At 37.9% G+C, this 18078-nt stretch overlaps 4 protein-coding genes across 10 annotated transcripts in view; 3 read left to right on the top strand and 1 right to left on the bottom strand.

The window, feature by feature from the left end:
- The window catches only part of kmt2ba (lysine (K)-specific methyltransferase 2Ba), a 30848-nt gene extending 28891 nt beyond the window's left edge, over window positions 1-1957 (top strand). For all 4 annotated transcript variants that reach the window (XM_044335658.1, XM_044335660.1, XM_044335659.1 and 1 more), the window contains exon 36: window positions 296-1957. In XM_044335658.1, the coding sequence (XP_044191593.1) occupies window positions 296-571 (276 nt within the window). In that variant the 3' untranslated portion in view covers window positions 572-1957. The remainder of the gene's footprint in view (window positions 1-295) is intronic.
- Window positions 1958-2063: 106 nt separating this feature from the next.
- On the top strand, window positions 2064-8793 carry LOC122969726 (trypsin-3-like). Its single transcript, XM_044335670.1, has 5 exons — window positions 2064-3361; window positions 3543-3696; window positions 5176-5429; window positions 6801-6937; window positions 8215-8793. The coding sequence occupies exons 1-5, from the start codon at window positions 3310-3312 to the stop codon at window positions 8362-8364; spliced, it is 747 nt and encodes a 248-aa protein (XP_044191605.1). The 5' UTR covers window positions 2064-3309; the 3' UTR covers window positions 8365-8793.
- Window positions 8794-8867: 74 nt separating this feature from the next.
- LOC122969727 (40S ribosomal protein S19) lies at window positions 8868-13629 on the bottom strand. Its single transcript, XM_044335671.1, has 6 exons — window positions 13501-13629; window positions 13192-13262; window positions 11280-11380; window positions 10238-10421; window positions 10089-10143; window positions 8868-8979 (listed from the first exon to the last, which is right to left on the bottom strand). The coding sequence occupies exons 2-6, from the start codon at window positions 13260-13262 to the stop codon at window positions 8932-8934; spliced, it is 459 nt and encodes a 152-aa protein (XP_044191606.1). The 5' UTR covers window positions 13501-13629; the 3' UTR covers window positions 8868-8931.
- The window catches only part of si:ch211-288g17.3 (chromosomal protein D1), a 41531-nt gene continuing 36651 nt past the window's right edge, over window positions 13199-18078 (top strand). For 2 of the 4 annotated variants that reach the window (XM_044335663.1, XM_044335664.1), the window contains exons 1-2: window positions 13625-13716; window positions 13917-13991. The gene's annotated coding sequence lies outside the window, so the exon portion shown is untranslated. Of the gene's footprint in view, window positions 13287-13624; window positions 13717-13916; window positions 13992-17060; window positions 17255-18078 lie in introns of those variants that run through there. The other 2 variants (XM_044335662.1, XM_044335666.1) reach the window with 2 other exon arrangements.

Here is an 18078-nt window from a genome sequence, read left to right as displayed (position 1 = left end):
TGTTTCTGGTCGCCTTTGAGCTTATCTGTTAAAATGTGAATAACTGTATATTCTTTTTCCTTTCATTTTATATTTATCTAAAATCTAATTTGAAGCTTGACATGCCAGTTTGTTTCTAAAGAAGTTTGAAAGGAGGAAAAAAAGGGCAAATATACAAAAAAAAAAGAAACTGACCTAATAGTGATTCGGCTCGTTTCTGGCAAAAACAAACCAACACAAGTTGTAGTTGAGCTACTGAATGTGCTTGAAATGTGAAAGCAGTGACTCACCGTGTCGTTCAAATCTTCTCCATCAGGGCATCGGATGCTACATGTTCCGCATCGACGACTTCGACGTGGTGGACGCGACCATGCAAGGCAACGCGGCCCGTTTCATCAACCACTCTTGCGAGCCCAACTGCTACTCCCGTGTCATCAACGTGGACGGCCGCAAGCACATCGTCATCTTCGCCCTGAGGAAGATCTACCGCGGCGAGGAGCTGACCTATGACTACAAGTTCCCCATCGAGGACGAGAACAGCAAGCTGCACTGCAACTGCGGGACGAGACGCTGCCGTCGCTTCCTGAATTAATTCCTCGCGCACGCACCACCACTACCAATAGCCATCGTGTTCGACGCACTTGAATTCAGGAGTTGAATGAAATTATAAAGGCGACCGCTGCGTGTGTGTGTGTGTGTGTGTTTTTGTGGTTGCTGACACATACAGACCTGATCTACTGAAAGTTTGTTGGAATCATAATTTATTGACTGGTCGAGGGCAGCGTGCATTTTGTTTTCATTTCTGTCCTCTGAACTGCTGTTAACAGTCACAGAAACCAGATTAGAGCCATAAGTCAAATCTCGGGATGAAGACTATTTATGTTATTTCAGACTGCTGGATTGTTGCTCTGTTACCAAGTGCGGTTTAATTAACGAAACTGCACCTTTTTTTTTTTTTTTTTTTTGGATTTGTGTACTGTTTTAAGACATCTCATATACCACCACACACACTTTCGTTTTTTAAAGCCTCTGCTGGAACTGGGACTACACAACAATTACCAGCTTCAAATGGTGCAAACTAAAATAAGCAGATTGCAGTAATTACTTATTATTATTATTATTATTCTGCTGGTGACAGAGTGTCTTTGTAAATAAAAGGTCCCAGAGAAGGACGAGGAGAATTTGTTCAGCACCTTACTTTGACACAAACCTTCTCTGTATGCAGCAAACAGGACAAATTTTATATATCGGCACAAATTAAACACTCAAGACGCCTCTTGTACATTGTAGTGCAGCTACATTTTAACACCACTGGATACCACAGGTTTTTGTGAGCAGGGATTCTGATATTTTCCTGTTCTTACTTTTTATAAAGGTGCTGGTGACATTTACCCCAAGAGGTAGTTTTAATATAGTCACCCAAAACCTTTTCCCCCCCTCTTCCCCCCACACACATTCAGTCAGTTTTTATTTCTAAACGGCAGAGATGCTGTGAACTAAACGCTTTTATCTGGCAATTACAGTCTGTTGTTTGTTTATTTGTGTATGTTTGTGTGTTTAAAGGTCTATAAGGGAGAGTTCCTTGTTGCAGAGTTCACAGTGAATATAGTGATGATGCTCTGCACAGTCCCTTATAAGCCTTTTTTTTCTTTTTTGCATTTTTTTGTATATTTGAACAATAAATGTATATTCAAGAAGCTGATGGAAATAAATGTGTTTGAGCTTTTAACTTTCTATTTGTAAGTGAAGGCTGAGTAACAGAACTGAAGCTGATCCTAAGTTAATTTTTTCTTGCAGTTGTTTTGCACCCTCTTCCGCCTCTTGTTTTTTTTGTTTTGTTTTGTTTTGTTTTGTTTTTGTCTCACAGGTGTACTACCTCAAGGCATTATGAAGCAAGATTTAATTTAATTACACAACACATTTGGTGAAAAGCTGTTTTCTCATTTCCTTGTTCAATCATATAAAAAGTGCAAATCATTACATCTTGATGGTCAAATGAATAACACCAATACTCTGACATATTATGCCTGCAATTATTTCATAAGAATAGGTAGCCACTGTTTTTTGTTTTTTTTTTCTTTGTTGTTTTGTGTGTTTTGTGCTCAGTTGCTCCTGTGTGCAACCACACCCTCGTAACGGACGTAGATACGATCCTAGTGTTTAGGTTATGGTTTGACTTGGTCTCAACTCAAGTCCTGAATGCCGTTGATGTATGTTTTGGGCTGTTTTTTTTGTTTTTGTTTTGTCTTTTTAGGATTATTGAATTTGACATGCTAAAGCTTTGTTACTTTATCGGCTCACAATGGATCTGTGCCTGTATATAGTTGTATAAAGAATTTCTAAACCTGTTAAATATTTTTTTACCTACCTTTTTTTTTTTTTTTTTTAATTTATGTTCCAATAAAAATTTGACATGTTCCAAATTTCCTTTCCTTTATTTTCTCAATCAATATGTTTAGCATTCAGTAAATATTTCAGTAAATTAAATAAATGAAAATATCACTTGTGATTCTTAAGTGAATGTCCATGCAGTACATTATAAATATGTAAAATTTGTGATGTTTTTTGTTAAACAGAAGGTCTGGTCAGCCTGGTTGTATAAGGAGGGTTATCTTAAGTTACTGTAGGTTGGTCATTCTGATGCTACACATATAGAAAAGATCAATTATCAATTAGATCAAAATATAAACATATAACAAAAATTGGAACCATACATCCATTGTTTTTTTGGTGTACTATATGATATCATTGCCCTTCAGGAGGTAAAAACATTCTGGACATTATTTGATATATCTTTACAGATGTGTGCTCGTATTAATTCTGCATTTTTGGAACAGTCTTATCAGGTTTTCTATGGATTTCTGTTAAACCTGTTCCTGCAGCCTGCTGAGTTGAGACCAGCGACACCTGCAAACTGCTATCAGATATATCCACAGTTAAAATAATGTTTCTGTATTGCTGAACAAATTCACACTGTTGAAAACGTGACATCCGTCTCATGAGTCTAAAACTGGTCTTCTGCACTGAAGATGTTGACGTTTATGTTCCTAATTTGCATCTGCACATATATAGGCTGCGCTGGATTAAAATTACATAACTGCCGTTGCATAACAGTCAAATCAGGAACAGTGTTCAATCAGGAGTGCCCTGGGGCGTTTTATCCCTTTATTTTCTATACCACTCAAGGTCATGCTGTTGCCTTCAGCCATGTGGCTCTTTCCCAGAACAGAGTATCACCTTTTATCTTACTGACCTTGAGAAACTCTGGAACGTAAAGGGCAGGATGGATATATATAAGGAGTTACAGTCTGGGTTTTCTCTGACATTCAGATGAGCATCATCATGAAGGCTCTGGTATTCCTGGCTTTGCTTGGAGCAGCATGTAAGAGATAAACCAAATCTTGTCATATATAGCAATTTTAATTCGACCATAACCATACAGTTTTAAAAACATATCAGCTGCTACAGCCACTTACATATTGTGTGTATATTTTCCTTCAAGGCAAAGATTAAGTATTTCTAGGTTTTCCATATTACATACCATCCCTCATATACCGTTGCAGTTGCTGCAGCCGAGGATGATAAGATTGTCGGAGGGTATGAGTGTCCCAGGCACTCTGTTCCCTACCAGGTGTCTCTGAACGCTGGCTACCACTTCTGCGGAGGCTCCCTCATCTCCAGCCTGTGGGTGGTGTCTGCCGCTCACTGCTATAAGTCGTAAGTACAGGAAGGAACATTTTGAATGGCCGCTTTATAGTCAAACCTCTCATTACAGCCACCTTCATATCCTCTGCAAATTGTGTTGGGATTGGAATTATATATATATATATATATATATATATATATATATTTTGGCCCTCTGGCCTCACTATGTGTGTAGGAGTACAGCTATGCAACGAGATAAACAGATTTCCAATAAAGGTTGAAGTAGTTGGCCTTTAAGTCTTTACTGGAAGCAGTTGTGAAACAGAGGAAACAGTCTTGGATATAACAAAAAATTCAACTGAGGTGATTGCATTCAGAAAATGGTGAGATACCATAAACAAGTTAGACCAAAGGTAATGTTAAAATGACTTCACACAGAAAGGACACTACTGTAGATTCAAAAAAGTATGGAGAAAAAAGTATCACCGATGAGAGGCCACCATTTGGTCCCCATAGAAAGTACAACACAGTAATTAATCTAGTAAACACACAGAGTCCTCTAGAGTATAAGCAAGAAGGTTAAATGAATAAATTTGCAGTAAATTCACAGTGGTAGCAACACATTAGCCTCAGACGACTAGTATAATTTAAAAACTAAATTACAAGTCACAAAAACAATCACAAAATAGCTGTAATTATAAGAGGGCAACAAGGACATTTTTGGAGTCGATAATGTTTGTCAGTGTAACATGTCATGTGCAACTGCTATAGGGGGACTGTTGTGGTTTCTACTGTGGTAGCAACAGAATATTTAACTGAAACCAACTGCTGGTGGCTGAATAACTGACTGAAACATGAGTGTAAACATACATTTTTAGAATTTGAGGAATTAAACTAAAACAGAAAAGGCAGCTTAAAATCCCTAAACTGCTGCTTTTGGCCACTTATCTCTCAATAGTACCCGACAAGGGCTGCCACTAATTATTTTCATTATCAATTAATCTGGAGATTGTTCTATAAAATGCCAGAAAATTACGATTACGGTTGTTTCCCAAAGCCCAAGATGTCCTAAAATGTCTTGTTTTTATCCAGAACACAAATATTCTACTATCAACTAAGACTAAAAAAAACAGAAAATGTTCACATTTAAGAATCTGAAGGGAGAGAATTTTTGTATTTATTCTTTAAAAAATTACTCACAGTTATTAATCGATTATCAAAATAGTTGATTAATTTTTCTGTTGTTCAACCAATCAATTAATCGTTGCAGCTCCAGAAATTACACAACCTTTCTATTACAAATAAAAAAAATATTCACAATAAATAAAACGCACCCTTGATAAATTTAATAAACTTACAGGTAAATGTTTGCTGATGTCATCTACTGGATTGCTTTAATCTTCTCACTTGTGGCCACATGTTACAGGCTTACTTTAAATAAATATGATCATTTTGTAGAAATATCATATCATCATATCATACAAACAGATAGTTGAATTCAACATTTTTAAGAAAGCAGACTTTTTAAATTAACTTTCTTACCATGACCAGTCGTATCCAGGTCCGTCTTGGTGAGCACAACATCGCTGTGAATGAAGGCACCGAGCAGTGGATTGACTCTGCCAAGCTGATCAAGCACCCGCAGTACAACAGCTACAACCTGGACAACGACATCATGCTGATCAAGCTGAGCCGCCCCGCCGCCCTCAACAGCTACGTCCAGACTGTGTCCCTGCCCTCTCGCTGCCCCGTGGCCGACGAGAACTGCCTGGTGTCCGGATGGGGCAACACGTCCGCCAACGGCAGTAAGTTGAGCCCGAAAGCTGAGAGGAAGAAAGAGAGGAGAGAGTTATAATGGTCTCAAATTTTCTACAAGTTCAGAAACTTTACTGAAAAAAGAAATCTAGCTTCATTTGGTGGAACCCTGAACAGCCTAACCCCACACTGTGGATGTGAATGAGTCTTGGGCATATTTTCTATGATTTTATGTATTTTTCATACATAATTCATTCATTCATTCATTTGAAAGGGATCTTTTAACAGCCAGTATGCACAGGAGGAATTATTACAACCTCTTTCAGTGTTCATATGAGCAACTGACTGTTGTTTTAAGACACACTTGAAAAATTATGAACCTATTCTTTAAGATAAGTCTAATTACATGTATTGCATGAGACCAAAAGAGGGATCAAGATCCAGACGGTCAGCATGACCTCTTCTGCCTTGGTCTACCAACAATTAAATATTTAGTCATTTACACAACAAGCAAACTGCAGGACATGTTTAGCTCTTCTTTCAGTGACTCAGGCATAGTCGCAACAAGTATTAGAGTCTTTATAGTGTGTGAATTGAAATGTCAAAATACATTAAACATACAAAACATAAAGTATACAAAATTCCCTTAAAATAAGTACACACTTGACACAGGAGAAATGCAGTTTTTATTTTATACAAGACAAGAGATCCACTGATATTTAACAAATACTCCAAGAAAGGATGGTATTGTTCTTGTCTCAAGCTTTCAGTTTTACTTCAAAACCATCATCAGGAGCAGTTTGGTGTCAGGAAACAACAGCGTATATCAGCATCCAAAGCTCTAAACTTCATGTAAACAACTTAAGTTCCTTAGAAGCTTTTAAGAAGCGTTATATCTACTGATGAAAAAAGTTTAAGTTTTTTTATTGTATATAGTATATTTCAAGCACGTACCATATGGATTTGCAGCTCCAGATTGCTTAGATTATTTCAGAGTAGCAAGAGATTTATTGTATTATTGATTAATATGTTATTTTATAGATTAATCATTTAATTGTTAATCCATAAAATACCAGAAAATTGTTTTAAAAAAAAGCCCCTCATAACTTTCAAGGACCCCATGTGACATCCTTATATTGCTTGTTTCGCTTGACCAATAGTCCAAAACCCAACTGTATTCAATTTATAGTGACATAAAAACAGAGAAAAACAGCAAATTCTTACATTGGAGAAACTGGAATGTGCGAACATTTGCAATTTTGCTTGATAAATAACTTAAACTATTAATTTATTAACCGTCAATGGACTAATAATCCATTAATCAAGTCATCACTACATTACTCATTTAACACTGATGCTCATCAGCTGAACACAGCATGTATTTAAGTTCAATGTTATACTGTTTCCTCCTTGCTCCTCAGACAACTACCCCGACAGGCTGCAGTGTCTGAGGCAGCCCATCATCGACGACAGAATCTGCAGGAACGCCTACCCCCACCTCTTCACCGACAACATGGTTTGCTCGGGATTCATGCACGGAGGAGCCAGCAGCTGCCAAGTGAGTTGGACTGAACCACTGTGAATACACAGGGAGTCAGGTGGTGCATGAGTGTGCATCTTGTCCCAGCAGTATACAGACTGTCTGACTCAGTGATATCCAGCAAACATCAAGTATACTTGCTTCTTAAACGCCCTCTGAACATGGTTTTCTGCTTTACACCTCACTTGATTGAAATTTAGTCTATACAGGTTAGAAAAAGAGGTCTGGTAAAACTAAAACTGGGAGAGAGCTAAAAGAGTAAATCATACATCGATATAAAATAGTAATAATTTTATTTCTCTTAGTAACAAACTAAGAATAAACTGATTAATCAATAATCAGCTAAGAATGCCATGATATATTAATTATAAGCATGCTATGCTCATGTGATCACTAAGTAAACTACCTGTATAGAATATATTTGTCTAAATAGTGGTTTTATAATGCCACATAGGTGGTTTTAGTATGATCATATTTCTGAGAAGGATATACCACCCAATTCTACTCACAAAATGCTAAAAATTTGTCAACCTTCAGAGATTTTGCCTCACTATTTACAGCTGATGGTAGCGATCACATTAATATCTTTGGGTGTATCAAGAAGTCATTTTGGGCAATGCTGCAAATCCACAAGCAGGACTTTATGCTTTATGGCAGTTTTAGATTTGAGATTGTAAATCAATGTGCACCTACAGGATGAAGGTATGATATTTAATTCACTGGATTAAACAAAAATCTATCTAGTTATTTTTATTTATAAAAGGTTTCTCAATTTTTCCCCCCCAAAAAATGTAATATAAAATAATACATTAATATTGTGGTACATCATGAAATAAACATTTTATCTATATAAACCCCTCCTATTTTTGTGCGTAGGCGTTTTTCACATTTTAACATGTTAGAATAGAGAAAGCACAGATGTAAATAATACAATTATTGATGGCTGAGGTCCATTTAGCTGCTTCACATTGAGGATCTTGGTATTGTTCATGCTGACTCATTGTCAAACTTACATATCTTACTGGGAGACTTGAATAAAATGGAGCTTTTCCAACTGTGACAAGTCAAATGTTTGCTGTGATAAAGCCTATTAACAAGCTAATGCTAAGATCTTTTTTCCCTCATTAATATAAAAATTTGGAGGAAGGAGCTCCAAAATCTAATCAGATAATTTGTTCTGTAGGGGGAATACATGAATCTATATTTATATTTTGAGTGACTGTCTCACTGTGATCATAAAATGTAAAATATACTGACTCTGACCACTGTTGTTCCTCCTCTGTCTGTGTGTGCAGGGAGACTCTGGTGGTCCTCTGGTGTGTAATGGTCAGCTGCAGGGAGTGGTGTCCTGGGGTTATGACTGCGCCATGAAAGGACACCCCAGCGTCTATGCCCGAGTGTGCCGCTACAACAGCTGGATCAGTGCTGTCATGCGCAACAACTAAACACACACACACACACACAGCTGTCACACATACATCCAAGTGCAAGCAGACATTACGCCACCATACTCGGACACTCAGTTTATTTGGGACAACCTTTGTATTATTGTTCATCACTCATATACATCTCATAAATAACATCTCTATGCAATAATCTGCAAGCAACAAACAGTTGGATAAATGAATAAAATCATACTTAAGCATCCAAATGCATTTTTTTCTGTATTAAGGTTCACAGTTGTTGGCAAAACAATATTAACATGCTGTTAATTGATATTACTGCTTAGTGTTTCTGTGTCTGGTGTATCACTCAGTGTTTTTCCCATCTTAAGGCCACTGCTGTCTTGAAATTCACGACGAATTACAAGCAAAAGGCAAATCTAAAATGGCAAAACATCTATGTATAGTATTGAATTTGTACTTACTGTTGTACACATGCATCTCTATGAAATGCCCTTTGCACTGGGGTTACTGTGGGCACTGGAGTGATATGGGAGACAAGCAAACTCGAGTAAATAAGCAGTAAGGCATAACTGCATTTGACTTGTCTGGATTCTTTGCATGCATTCCTCAGATGGCGCTTTGTAAACTTCGCTGTTTCTTGTTTGCTGAGGCAACCTAAACACAGAGATAGAGAGACAGAGACGGAGAAAACAGAGGTTAAAGTCGTACAGTAATGGGAAACAGGGAAGCAGTCAGACTCAGAGAATTTCGGGAAAATACAGTAAATGCAAATATTACAGTATAGATTTAGTTTTAATCATTGTCTTTATGGTAATAACTGACACGAGATGGATCAAACCATTCAGTGAAACTTTGATGCATTTTGATGATTTGAAATTGATTCATCATTAAATAAAATGACTCAGAATAACTGTGTACTGATTTGCAGGAGATAAATAGGACCAAACCATGCCAGGAAAATGCCAGCATGCAAGCATCTACATTTATTAACTAATTTAATTTTAGTTTTTTTAATATATACATATATTTGTCATCCCTCTTTATGTAAACATTTGATAAGGTAGAGGATATAAAAAAACAGTGTCAGAACAAAGGTTAGAGAGGGAGCTGCAAATCACTCTTCTAATCAATGTGTGCATACTTTCCTTTTTATTTAAAATACGTCATTTAATTAAAAAAAAATGGAAAAAGTCTGTTTGGTTAAGTCTATTTACAGTCTGTAATGTAATGTCACTGCACTGCTAGCTCTTTGTCTTTTTCAATCAAGTAATGTTGTCCTCCAGACTAAAAAGCATCTGCGACCTATTGCTTTGTACTCATGCCCATAAAGCACTTCTTGAATATGGGAGGAAGCGTCTTTAAAGCTAAAACAGGGTGTTAAGTTCCTCTTAAAAGTGACACTATATAAATTTTGAAAGATGAAATAACGCACTCATGTTTTTAGAAATAAAAGGTTGTAGTCATAAGCAATAAAACACATCCATGCCCAGTTCAATACACTCTGGAATAGTCGCCTTAAATAGTCTGGCATGACCAATAACTTACTGACAGACATTTTTAGTTTATTTAGCTTACAGTGGCTGAAGTTAGCAAACCTGAGATAGATATTGCTGCATAACAGAAATTGCTGAGTCATTTCACTGACTTTATGAATCCTGCAGCACTACGTTATCCCATCAATATCACTTGTGGCTATGAGGATCAGTTTAATATTAATATCAGCTAACACATATGCACTGTAGCTAATGATATCAATAACCCACCTGACCAGCAATCCTATCCAGGTCTCTCTGGCCCTGAGGGGTAAGTCTGCGTCCGCTGTAAGTACATTAAAACATAAAACATTGATTACTTATTCAAATCAGGGCAACACAGTCTCAATATCAGCATCCCCCCTCCCTCTCCCTCATACCCATTGGGGTCCTTCTCCACCATCTTGAGGCCCTCCAGAGCTTGGAGGACCTTTCTTGCCACATTCCTAGACCCAACGCTGAAGTGGGCCGGGCAAACGCCATTCCTCTGACGGCCTCCGTAGATCTTGATCATAGAGCCAACGCCCACCCCTCCTCGCAGGTACAGGTGACGGGCTGTGGACGCTGGTGGAGACGTACAAACAGTATATATGTTGCAATATGTCCTTTAATCAAACATCAGAAATGTTCTTGACTTGCTCACCCAACAGACATGAAATCACACATTCCAACTTATCAAATGTTTGACAACCCCTCGCCACCCGCCACAGCCTCTTATACTATTGTGTGGTTTCCATGCCTGAGTAGATAACATACAGCAGCTGAGAGGACTGCGTGCAAATGCGTCCATTGTATATGTTATGGCAGGTTGGGAAAACCTCACAGAGATTACACAACTGTTTGTGTATGATCGTATATCACACTGCTTGTTAAAATAAGGTCCAGAGAGCACCAGGAGTCCTTGAGATAATACAGGGGTCTCCAGGAAAATGTGTTTCACTCATATTTTCATTTGTGCAATTTAGTATAAAATCACATGTTCGGGATACCCACTTGTAGTGCACTAATACAATATAGTTTTGGCATGAAGGAAATGACAAAATGTTTCATTTCACTAAGCTAGGGTGGTAGCAATTATTTTAATTGCTGACTATTTGAATAAATATTTGTTTTGATTAATCAACTAATTGTTTAGGGGGAAAAAAGTAAAAAAAAAATAAGGCCAGATTTCCAAGATGTTGTCCTCCAGTTGCTTATTTTATCTGAGCACCAGTTAAAGTAAAAAAGAAAACTGAAGGGAAACAGTTTGAGAGAGTAAAAAATATGCAAATCCTTACATTAGAGAAGCCAGAATCTAACATGTTTATCATTTGCTTAATTATTTTTAGTGATTTATCAACTGTTAAAATTGTTGCAAATTTATGTTCTTCCGACTGTAATTATTGTTTCAATAATATGGGAAACATTTCCAGTATGACCCACCTGCTCTGGTGTAAAACCAGTTGTCGTCGCAGGGAGCCAGCTCCTTGTGCCTGGCAAGCTTCACGGTGTCAACCCATTCTGGGACTTTCAGTTTGCCAGACCTGAAAAATCAATTATCAGTTGATGTGATGAATCAACTGACTAGACTGTTTCCTAAAACAACATATGGCACGGGGAAATTGGATTTATTCAAAACATATGTGTTACGTAATATGTATTTGTTAATGTATTTAAATAAGGCAGTTTGAGTGCCGATGTCTGTTGAAATGGTTGAAACCAACATGTGACAATACATGGAGAGGCGTCCTCATATGAATAAGTACAGACAATGTAAATAATGACCATGAAATTGTGAAATAATCCAATATTTTAGAAAATATGCTGATTATCCTTAAATACACAATATCAATGTTTTTGCAGGTCATTTTTTTTATTTCATTCCAGCCAGCAGTTTTTATTTCATAATAAGTAATAAAATAAAAATAAATGTGCCCTTTTTCCAAAGTCTGTTTTTATTTAAAAATGCCGTTCTTCTCAATGTGACTCTCTGTTAAAGAATAGATACATTTGTTTGTATTTAATTTTATAATTATTTATTTCATAATATCTTGTTTGTTCATTGATTTAATTTTGGGTTTCCATATCTACATGTTGAATTCAGTGACCCTCTTGAACATTATGGTCATTTTTACAGTCTCTTAAAACTAACTTGTAACTTTCTGTGGTAAAATTCTTAATTTACTGCACAAACAACTGTTTCACAATTTTGTCGCAATGTTAACAGAGCCAGTATGAGTGAACATTCAGACAAAATACATTTGTTTGTATGTATTCATAAAATTATTTATTTCATAATGCCTTATTTATTCATTAATTGTGAAAAACATGAACTCAAGACAATCATGTTGTTGAGTTGTATATGGCATTACCGTATTAGTGTGGCACTAAAAAGACTGTAACGTTGAAAGATATCTACTTGATTTGACTCATTTGGGTGGCTGAAGCTTCATATCAGCTTCAAATAAACTTTTAAATACATTTTTGCACAAAAGGACGACTGTAGAGTTTGTCTCCCATCACTAACATTGTAAGTGCATTATGAAGGGATCCTCTTTACAGGGCTGCAACTAAAGTTTATTTTCATTACCAATTAATCTGTCTATTATTTTCTCGATTAATCAATTAGTTGCTTGTTCTATAAAATGTAAGAAAATGGTGAAAAATGCCAATCACCGTTTCCCAATTTCCTTTTGTCCAACAGTCCACAACCCAAAGATATTCTGTTTACTGTCATAAAGGACTAAAGAAACCAGAAAATATTCACATTTGAGAAGCTCAAAAAAACCCATTTCATTGTTCATTTGGGTGTCTGCTTGTTGTTTTAAGACAGTCTTGAAATATTGTGAATTGTTAAAGCTGTGGTTCTCAAACTTTTTCACATCAAGGACCCCTAAACTGACACAAACTAGAGCACGAAACCCCATCTAATACAATTTTTGCTTTTAGATGTTTTATTACAGAAAGTGTATGAAACCCATGACCAAAATAGTCACACATTATGTCACTGTGTTACTTATAGATGGAATTATAGAAATATATAATCATATATATGAAAATAAATGACTCCCCATTTTGCTGGTGACCCCTAGGAGGCCCCTCAGGGACCCCACTTTGAGAACCACTGCTTTAAGGTCTCTCAGGTCTGCTTAAAAACATGGAATTCCCCTTCATCTTATTATAAATGAGGAAAATAAAGATCTTCAGCTTCAACTAAATAAAAATACATTGTATTTTCTCACTGTTATTTACATGCGCCATCATGGTGTGTGATTGACAGGTGGATATCAGCCAGTCATGCAGTATGTAGGCTGTTCTTTTTTCTTTTCTTTTTTTTTTTTTAAGCCTAACTTACTTTTTGAGGAAAGCTGACAGCGCCCTGACAAAGTCCTGCTGGTTGACATCTTTCACCGTGACACTGGGCATCTGAAAAGCGAGTTGAAGTCAAAGGTGAGCTTAAAAAAAATCACAATTTAAAACGGTTTTAATTAGAGCCAGAGATGCACCGCGCGCCGCAGCCGTTAGAACTCTATGCTAACGTTAGCTACTAACCCAGCTAGCTACACTAACTGACAGCAGTTGAGTTGTAACGGCTCTGGCAGTTACCCGTACACACAGCCCCTTATATTATCCAGTAATAATAAATATATTACATGTCATATACCTTTGCAAAAGCCGGCAGCCAGGCGCTTTGGGATGGAGTTTGTTTGGTCCCAGTGGCTAATGCGGAGAAGCAGCAGAGGCAAGGATGCTGAGCAGGGAGGGAGGGAAGGAGACTGCCCTCATTTGGGAAGGATGATACTGTAGCCTGAATTAACCTCGCCAGCTTGAAATTCCTGCTTAACTCAGCCGTTAAACTAAAGTGACTCAAACGTTAACGGTAATATTCCTATTTTCTAATTAACCATGCGGTTTATATGCCTCACATATGTGTCAAATTGATGTTTAAAGTGTGATTTTTTTTTCTTTTTTCACTTTGGATGCTGAGTGTTAGCGATACCCGCTGAAACCCACCAGAGGGTAGTGTTGTTGTGGTTAGTTTTTTTTCATATCTCTGGCCCCATTTCTCTGTTTTATCAGACTCAAAAGGCTTTTCAAGAAGTGTGGTGCAGTCAGCAGCAGACGAGGAGAAAGAAGACAAACAGTGGAGATTTGGTAACGTTAACCCTTTAGTAGTTTATTGTTTTTTGTTGTTTTTTTTAACCCGGCAGGCAGCATTAACTGTCTGAGTCAACATGTTGCTTTGATTTGCAGAATAGAGATTTGCACACTGGGTTTATAAAAATGTGCTTATTTATAGCTTAAAAGAAATTCAGAGATGAATGTACATTATGATAGAACTCAGATCACACTTTTCATAAAATGTAATCGCTTTCTTTCATCATCATGTGGTGACTGTTTGCTGCAGTGGCAACGTAACCTCACTTATAATATGCCATCTAACATTCAGGCTGGTGTCCAGGCCTGTGTTTTGCCAAGGTGACTGCTGCCCTTGGACGACAAAGCAGTACGCAGCGAGTATCAGTATTTTATTAATAAAGGCTTTCATTCCTGGCATTAAGAGAGACTACAGAAAAAGCTTCCTAGCCAAGGTGACAAGGTATTCAGAACATTTCTACAAAGATTTTAACCTGCCGTGACCCTCCTTGCCTTTCCTCTGTCCTCACATCTGTTTAAGTAATGGAATGTAAAAAAACAATTACGCTTGAATTATCCCACAGTTTCATTCATACCACATCCTCTGCTTACCTGTCACAAAGTCTGCTGGCAACCTTTAAACCAAATTGAAATTCAACACAACCACAAAATGTGTGCACTAGCAGTAAATATAAAAACCTCTCAGGTTTACTGTATCTATGTTAGTGACTCTGCTTTAAAGGCACTAAAGCAACTGTCTGACATGCCACGCAGGTTAAATCCTACAAGAGCTGCAACTAATGGTTTGGGTTTTTTTTTTTTACTGTTGTTTAGTCTGTAGATTATCAGTCATTTGCAGTATATAATGTAAAAAATAATATCAAATGTCAATTACAAGTTTAAGAGATCAAGGAATGAATAATTCTGATGTATAGCAAATAGACTCCCAAAGTATATATTTAATAGCGATGTGAAAAACAGAAAACAAGCATTTTTAAAGATGTGACCAACAAATGTTGAGTATTTTAACCAGATTAAATGACTGAAGTGATTAATTTTCAGAAATACATTTTTAATTTTCTGTTAATGTCCTGATGAATGGATGAGAGATGAAAATTTCTTTTAGCATTAAAAAAATGATCTAAAAATATAAACTGAGCCAAATCCAATGTGTGTATATCTTAACTGCATGCTAGGTAAAAAAAAACGGACAGGAAGATGCTTTGAGAGCTGATGCAATTACAGTATTGGTAGCCAATTAATTGATTAGTAAATCACTAAAAAATTAACTTGTGAGAACTTTGATAATTGATTCATTATATTGGTCATTTATCAAGTAAAAGTACCAAACATTTCCTAGTTACAGCTTCTCAAATGGGGGGAGTTGCTGCTTTGTAGCTCCATTTTGAATCCCATTTGGTTTTTGATTGTTAAGCATATAAAGGCATTTTCTAACACGTGATGGTGATGATGATTTTATCATAATTTTGACATTTTTTCTGACCGAATGATGAATTAAAAAAATAATTTAACTAATAATTTCTTGCAGAACTATTTACATTGTAACTTGTCTCCAAAGCATTGCTTAATTTTCACTTGTTTAGGTATGAGTAGCAGTAGTAGTTTTACATTATAAAATGCTGAAAATATAGTGAATCTCTGTAGTTTTAATTATTTCTTCCCCTTGCCCCCAAAAAGTCATGTATTTCTTTTCTTGTATGTCGGCTAACATCATATGCGGATTACCACCAGTGTGTGAAACATTGCATCTAAAGCCAAGGTAGATGAATGTGTGTTTACAAATGTGCAGACATGTTCATACGCACACACACACACACACACACACACACACACACAGAGCAGCCCTGTGCTCTCTCTGTCAGCCCGTCTAAGCTTCTTCCCCTCCCCCCCTCTCAACATCTCTCTCCCCTTTTTTGTCCCCCTCGCCCTCTCCTTTTCCCTCCCGCTCGCTCTCTCTCCTGCCTGTTAGCACTATTTCGAGAGAGAGAGAGAGAGGCAGAGACACACAGATGCGCAGTTAGAGAGAGAGAGAGGGAGAGAGAGGGGAGGGGAAAGCAGACAGGATTTAGAGTTCAAGTGCACGTGCAGAAAATAGGCTGAATAGAGGAGAGACGGAGCAGAAAGGAAACCAGGAAAAGGAACGGCAGGGGCGGGAGACAAAGCACACAGTAGCTCTTTCTCTTCTTCTTTCTTCCTCTCTATTTTCTCCTCACAGAAAGAGAAGGTATTAGCCTTGGACTGAAGGGGTGAAAAAATGAAAAGCACAAAATTCGAATACCGTGAGTGTAAAAAAAAAAAAAAAAAAAAAAAAAATGTATTCCTATTCCTGCCCCCTCCTCTTTCCTCTCCCCACCGACACACTCCTCCTCTATCCCTCCCTCTTGGATATTTCCCCAGTCTCTCTCTCTCTCTCTCTCTCTCTCTCTCTCTCTTTCTCTCTCTTTCTCTCTGGCTCTCCTTTCTCTCCCCTCCCACCTCTTCACATACACACATGCACACACCCCGGACTCCTTCCCACTCCTTCCCCTCACGCGCGCTTACTATCCACTTTCACTGGAGACCGACCGCAACGAGCTCGGTTTTTTACCTTCTTTTTCTTTTGCTGCCATTCTTTGCCTTTTGGTTATTCCCTCATATACGGAGGCAACACCACACAGACGCTTCACCCCTACTATGCGTGGCGCCCCTGAAAAACGCAGGCCGTGGATTGTCCCTGCGTTAGACTGCATGCCACAAACCTCTTGTCCTTTTCCTGTAAACAGTTTTTTTTTCCTATTCTTCTGCAGTTTTTTTAAACAATTTGAACTCCTGTTAAGAAACCCTTTTTTAAAAAAAATCTGTATTCTGAAGTGGGAGCTGAGGGTGAAGAAAAGGAAAAAGAGTGTCCGATGAATGGACAGATGAAGGGGACAGAGGAAAAGAATGAGGGGAAAATGGAGAGCATGGTCTGCGGGAGAAAGCGAGAAAGACAGAGAAAGAGAGAGAGAGAGAGAGAGGTAGGAGAAAGAGTACCGGCACTGGCAAGAAAAAACGGGAGGGGGAAGAGAGAAGAAGGGGGACCAGTAGGGGATAGACTTAGGAAGGAGGGACGGCTGGATAGGAATTGGCAAAATCGCGGGAAAAAGGAGAAAAAACAAAACTCCAGAATCGCAAGAAACTGGACTTCTCTCCAAACTCACGCTCGCACTCTCTGGTCGCCTTTGATTTTTGTTTTTTGACATGATTTTTCATCACTTCTCCGGCCACCCTCTCATTCATCTGTGAGTATACTGTATGTACATGTCCTTTTTGCTTTTCCATACATGCATCCTCCCTTTCGTTTTTTTTTCTTCTTTTAAGCATTCTCCTCTCCCCCGCCTTGCCTTCATATCGCCCACTTGATTTTTCAACTCTCCTCTTTTTTTTTTTTTTTCTTGTTTGAAAAATGTGTTCCCTAGGTTGCTAATCCCCCCATCCTGTTCATCTATCCCATCTCGCGCTCCACCTCTCTCTCTCTCTCTCTCTCTCTTTCACTGTCTTTCTCTCTTTTCTCCTTCGGCTCCTCTTTATCATGGGTTATCTCTGTTCTCTTTGCCTCTCCTTGAAGGATTACCTCTGCTCACATTTAGATGAGGGCTTTAGAAAGGGATCACTGAGCGCACCCAGTTTTAGGGGGCCCATACATGGGAGGCTAGCACATGAAGGAGGCAGGGTGTGTGCATTTGTGTGTATCTGTATCTGTCTGTATTAGTCATGTGTATCTGTGAGTCTGTGCATGTGTGTGTGTGTGTTAGTATGTTGGGGTGTGTGATTTAGAGTTAGCCGGCAGTGGCGGCTGGTCACTCCTGCTTACGCATGCGTGGATTTGCACAATCACGTTTCATATTCAAGGAATGATTGTGCGACGTTGTTAGTTATAAAACGCACAGAAATGAACGGCGAGTCGTTAAAATGAGGTGAAAAAGAGAGGTGAAAATGCTGTAAGTACTGCAGGGTTTCTTCTTCTTCTCCATTTTTTTTTTTTTACTCCTCCCATGCTTCAACCCCCTTTTTCTATCCCATCTTCCATCCGTTCATCCGGGTATCCCCAATCTATCTGTCGGTC

This window comes from Thunnus albacares, chromosome 19 (assembly GCF_914725855.1).
Source record: "Thunnus albacares chromosome 19, fThuAlb1.1, whole genome shotgun sequence".
Taxonomy (NCBI): domain Eukaryota; kingdom Metazoa; phylum Chordata; class Actinopteri; order Scombriformes; family Scombridae; genus Thunnus; species Thunnus albacares.
This window is presented reverse-complemented; position numbering and strand designations above follow the sequence as displayed.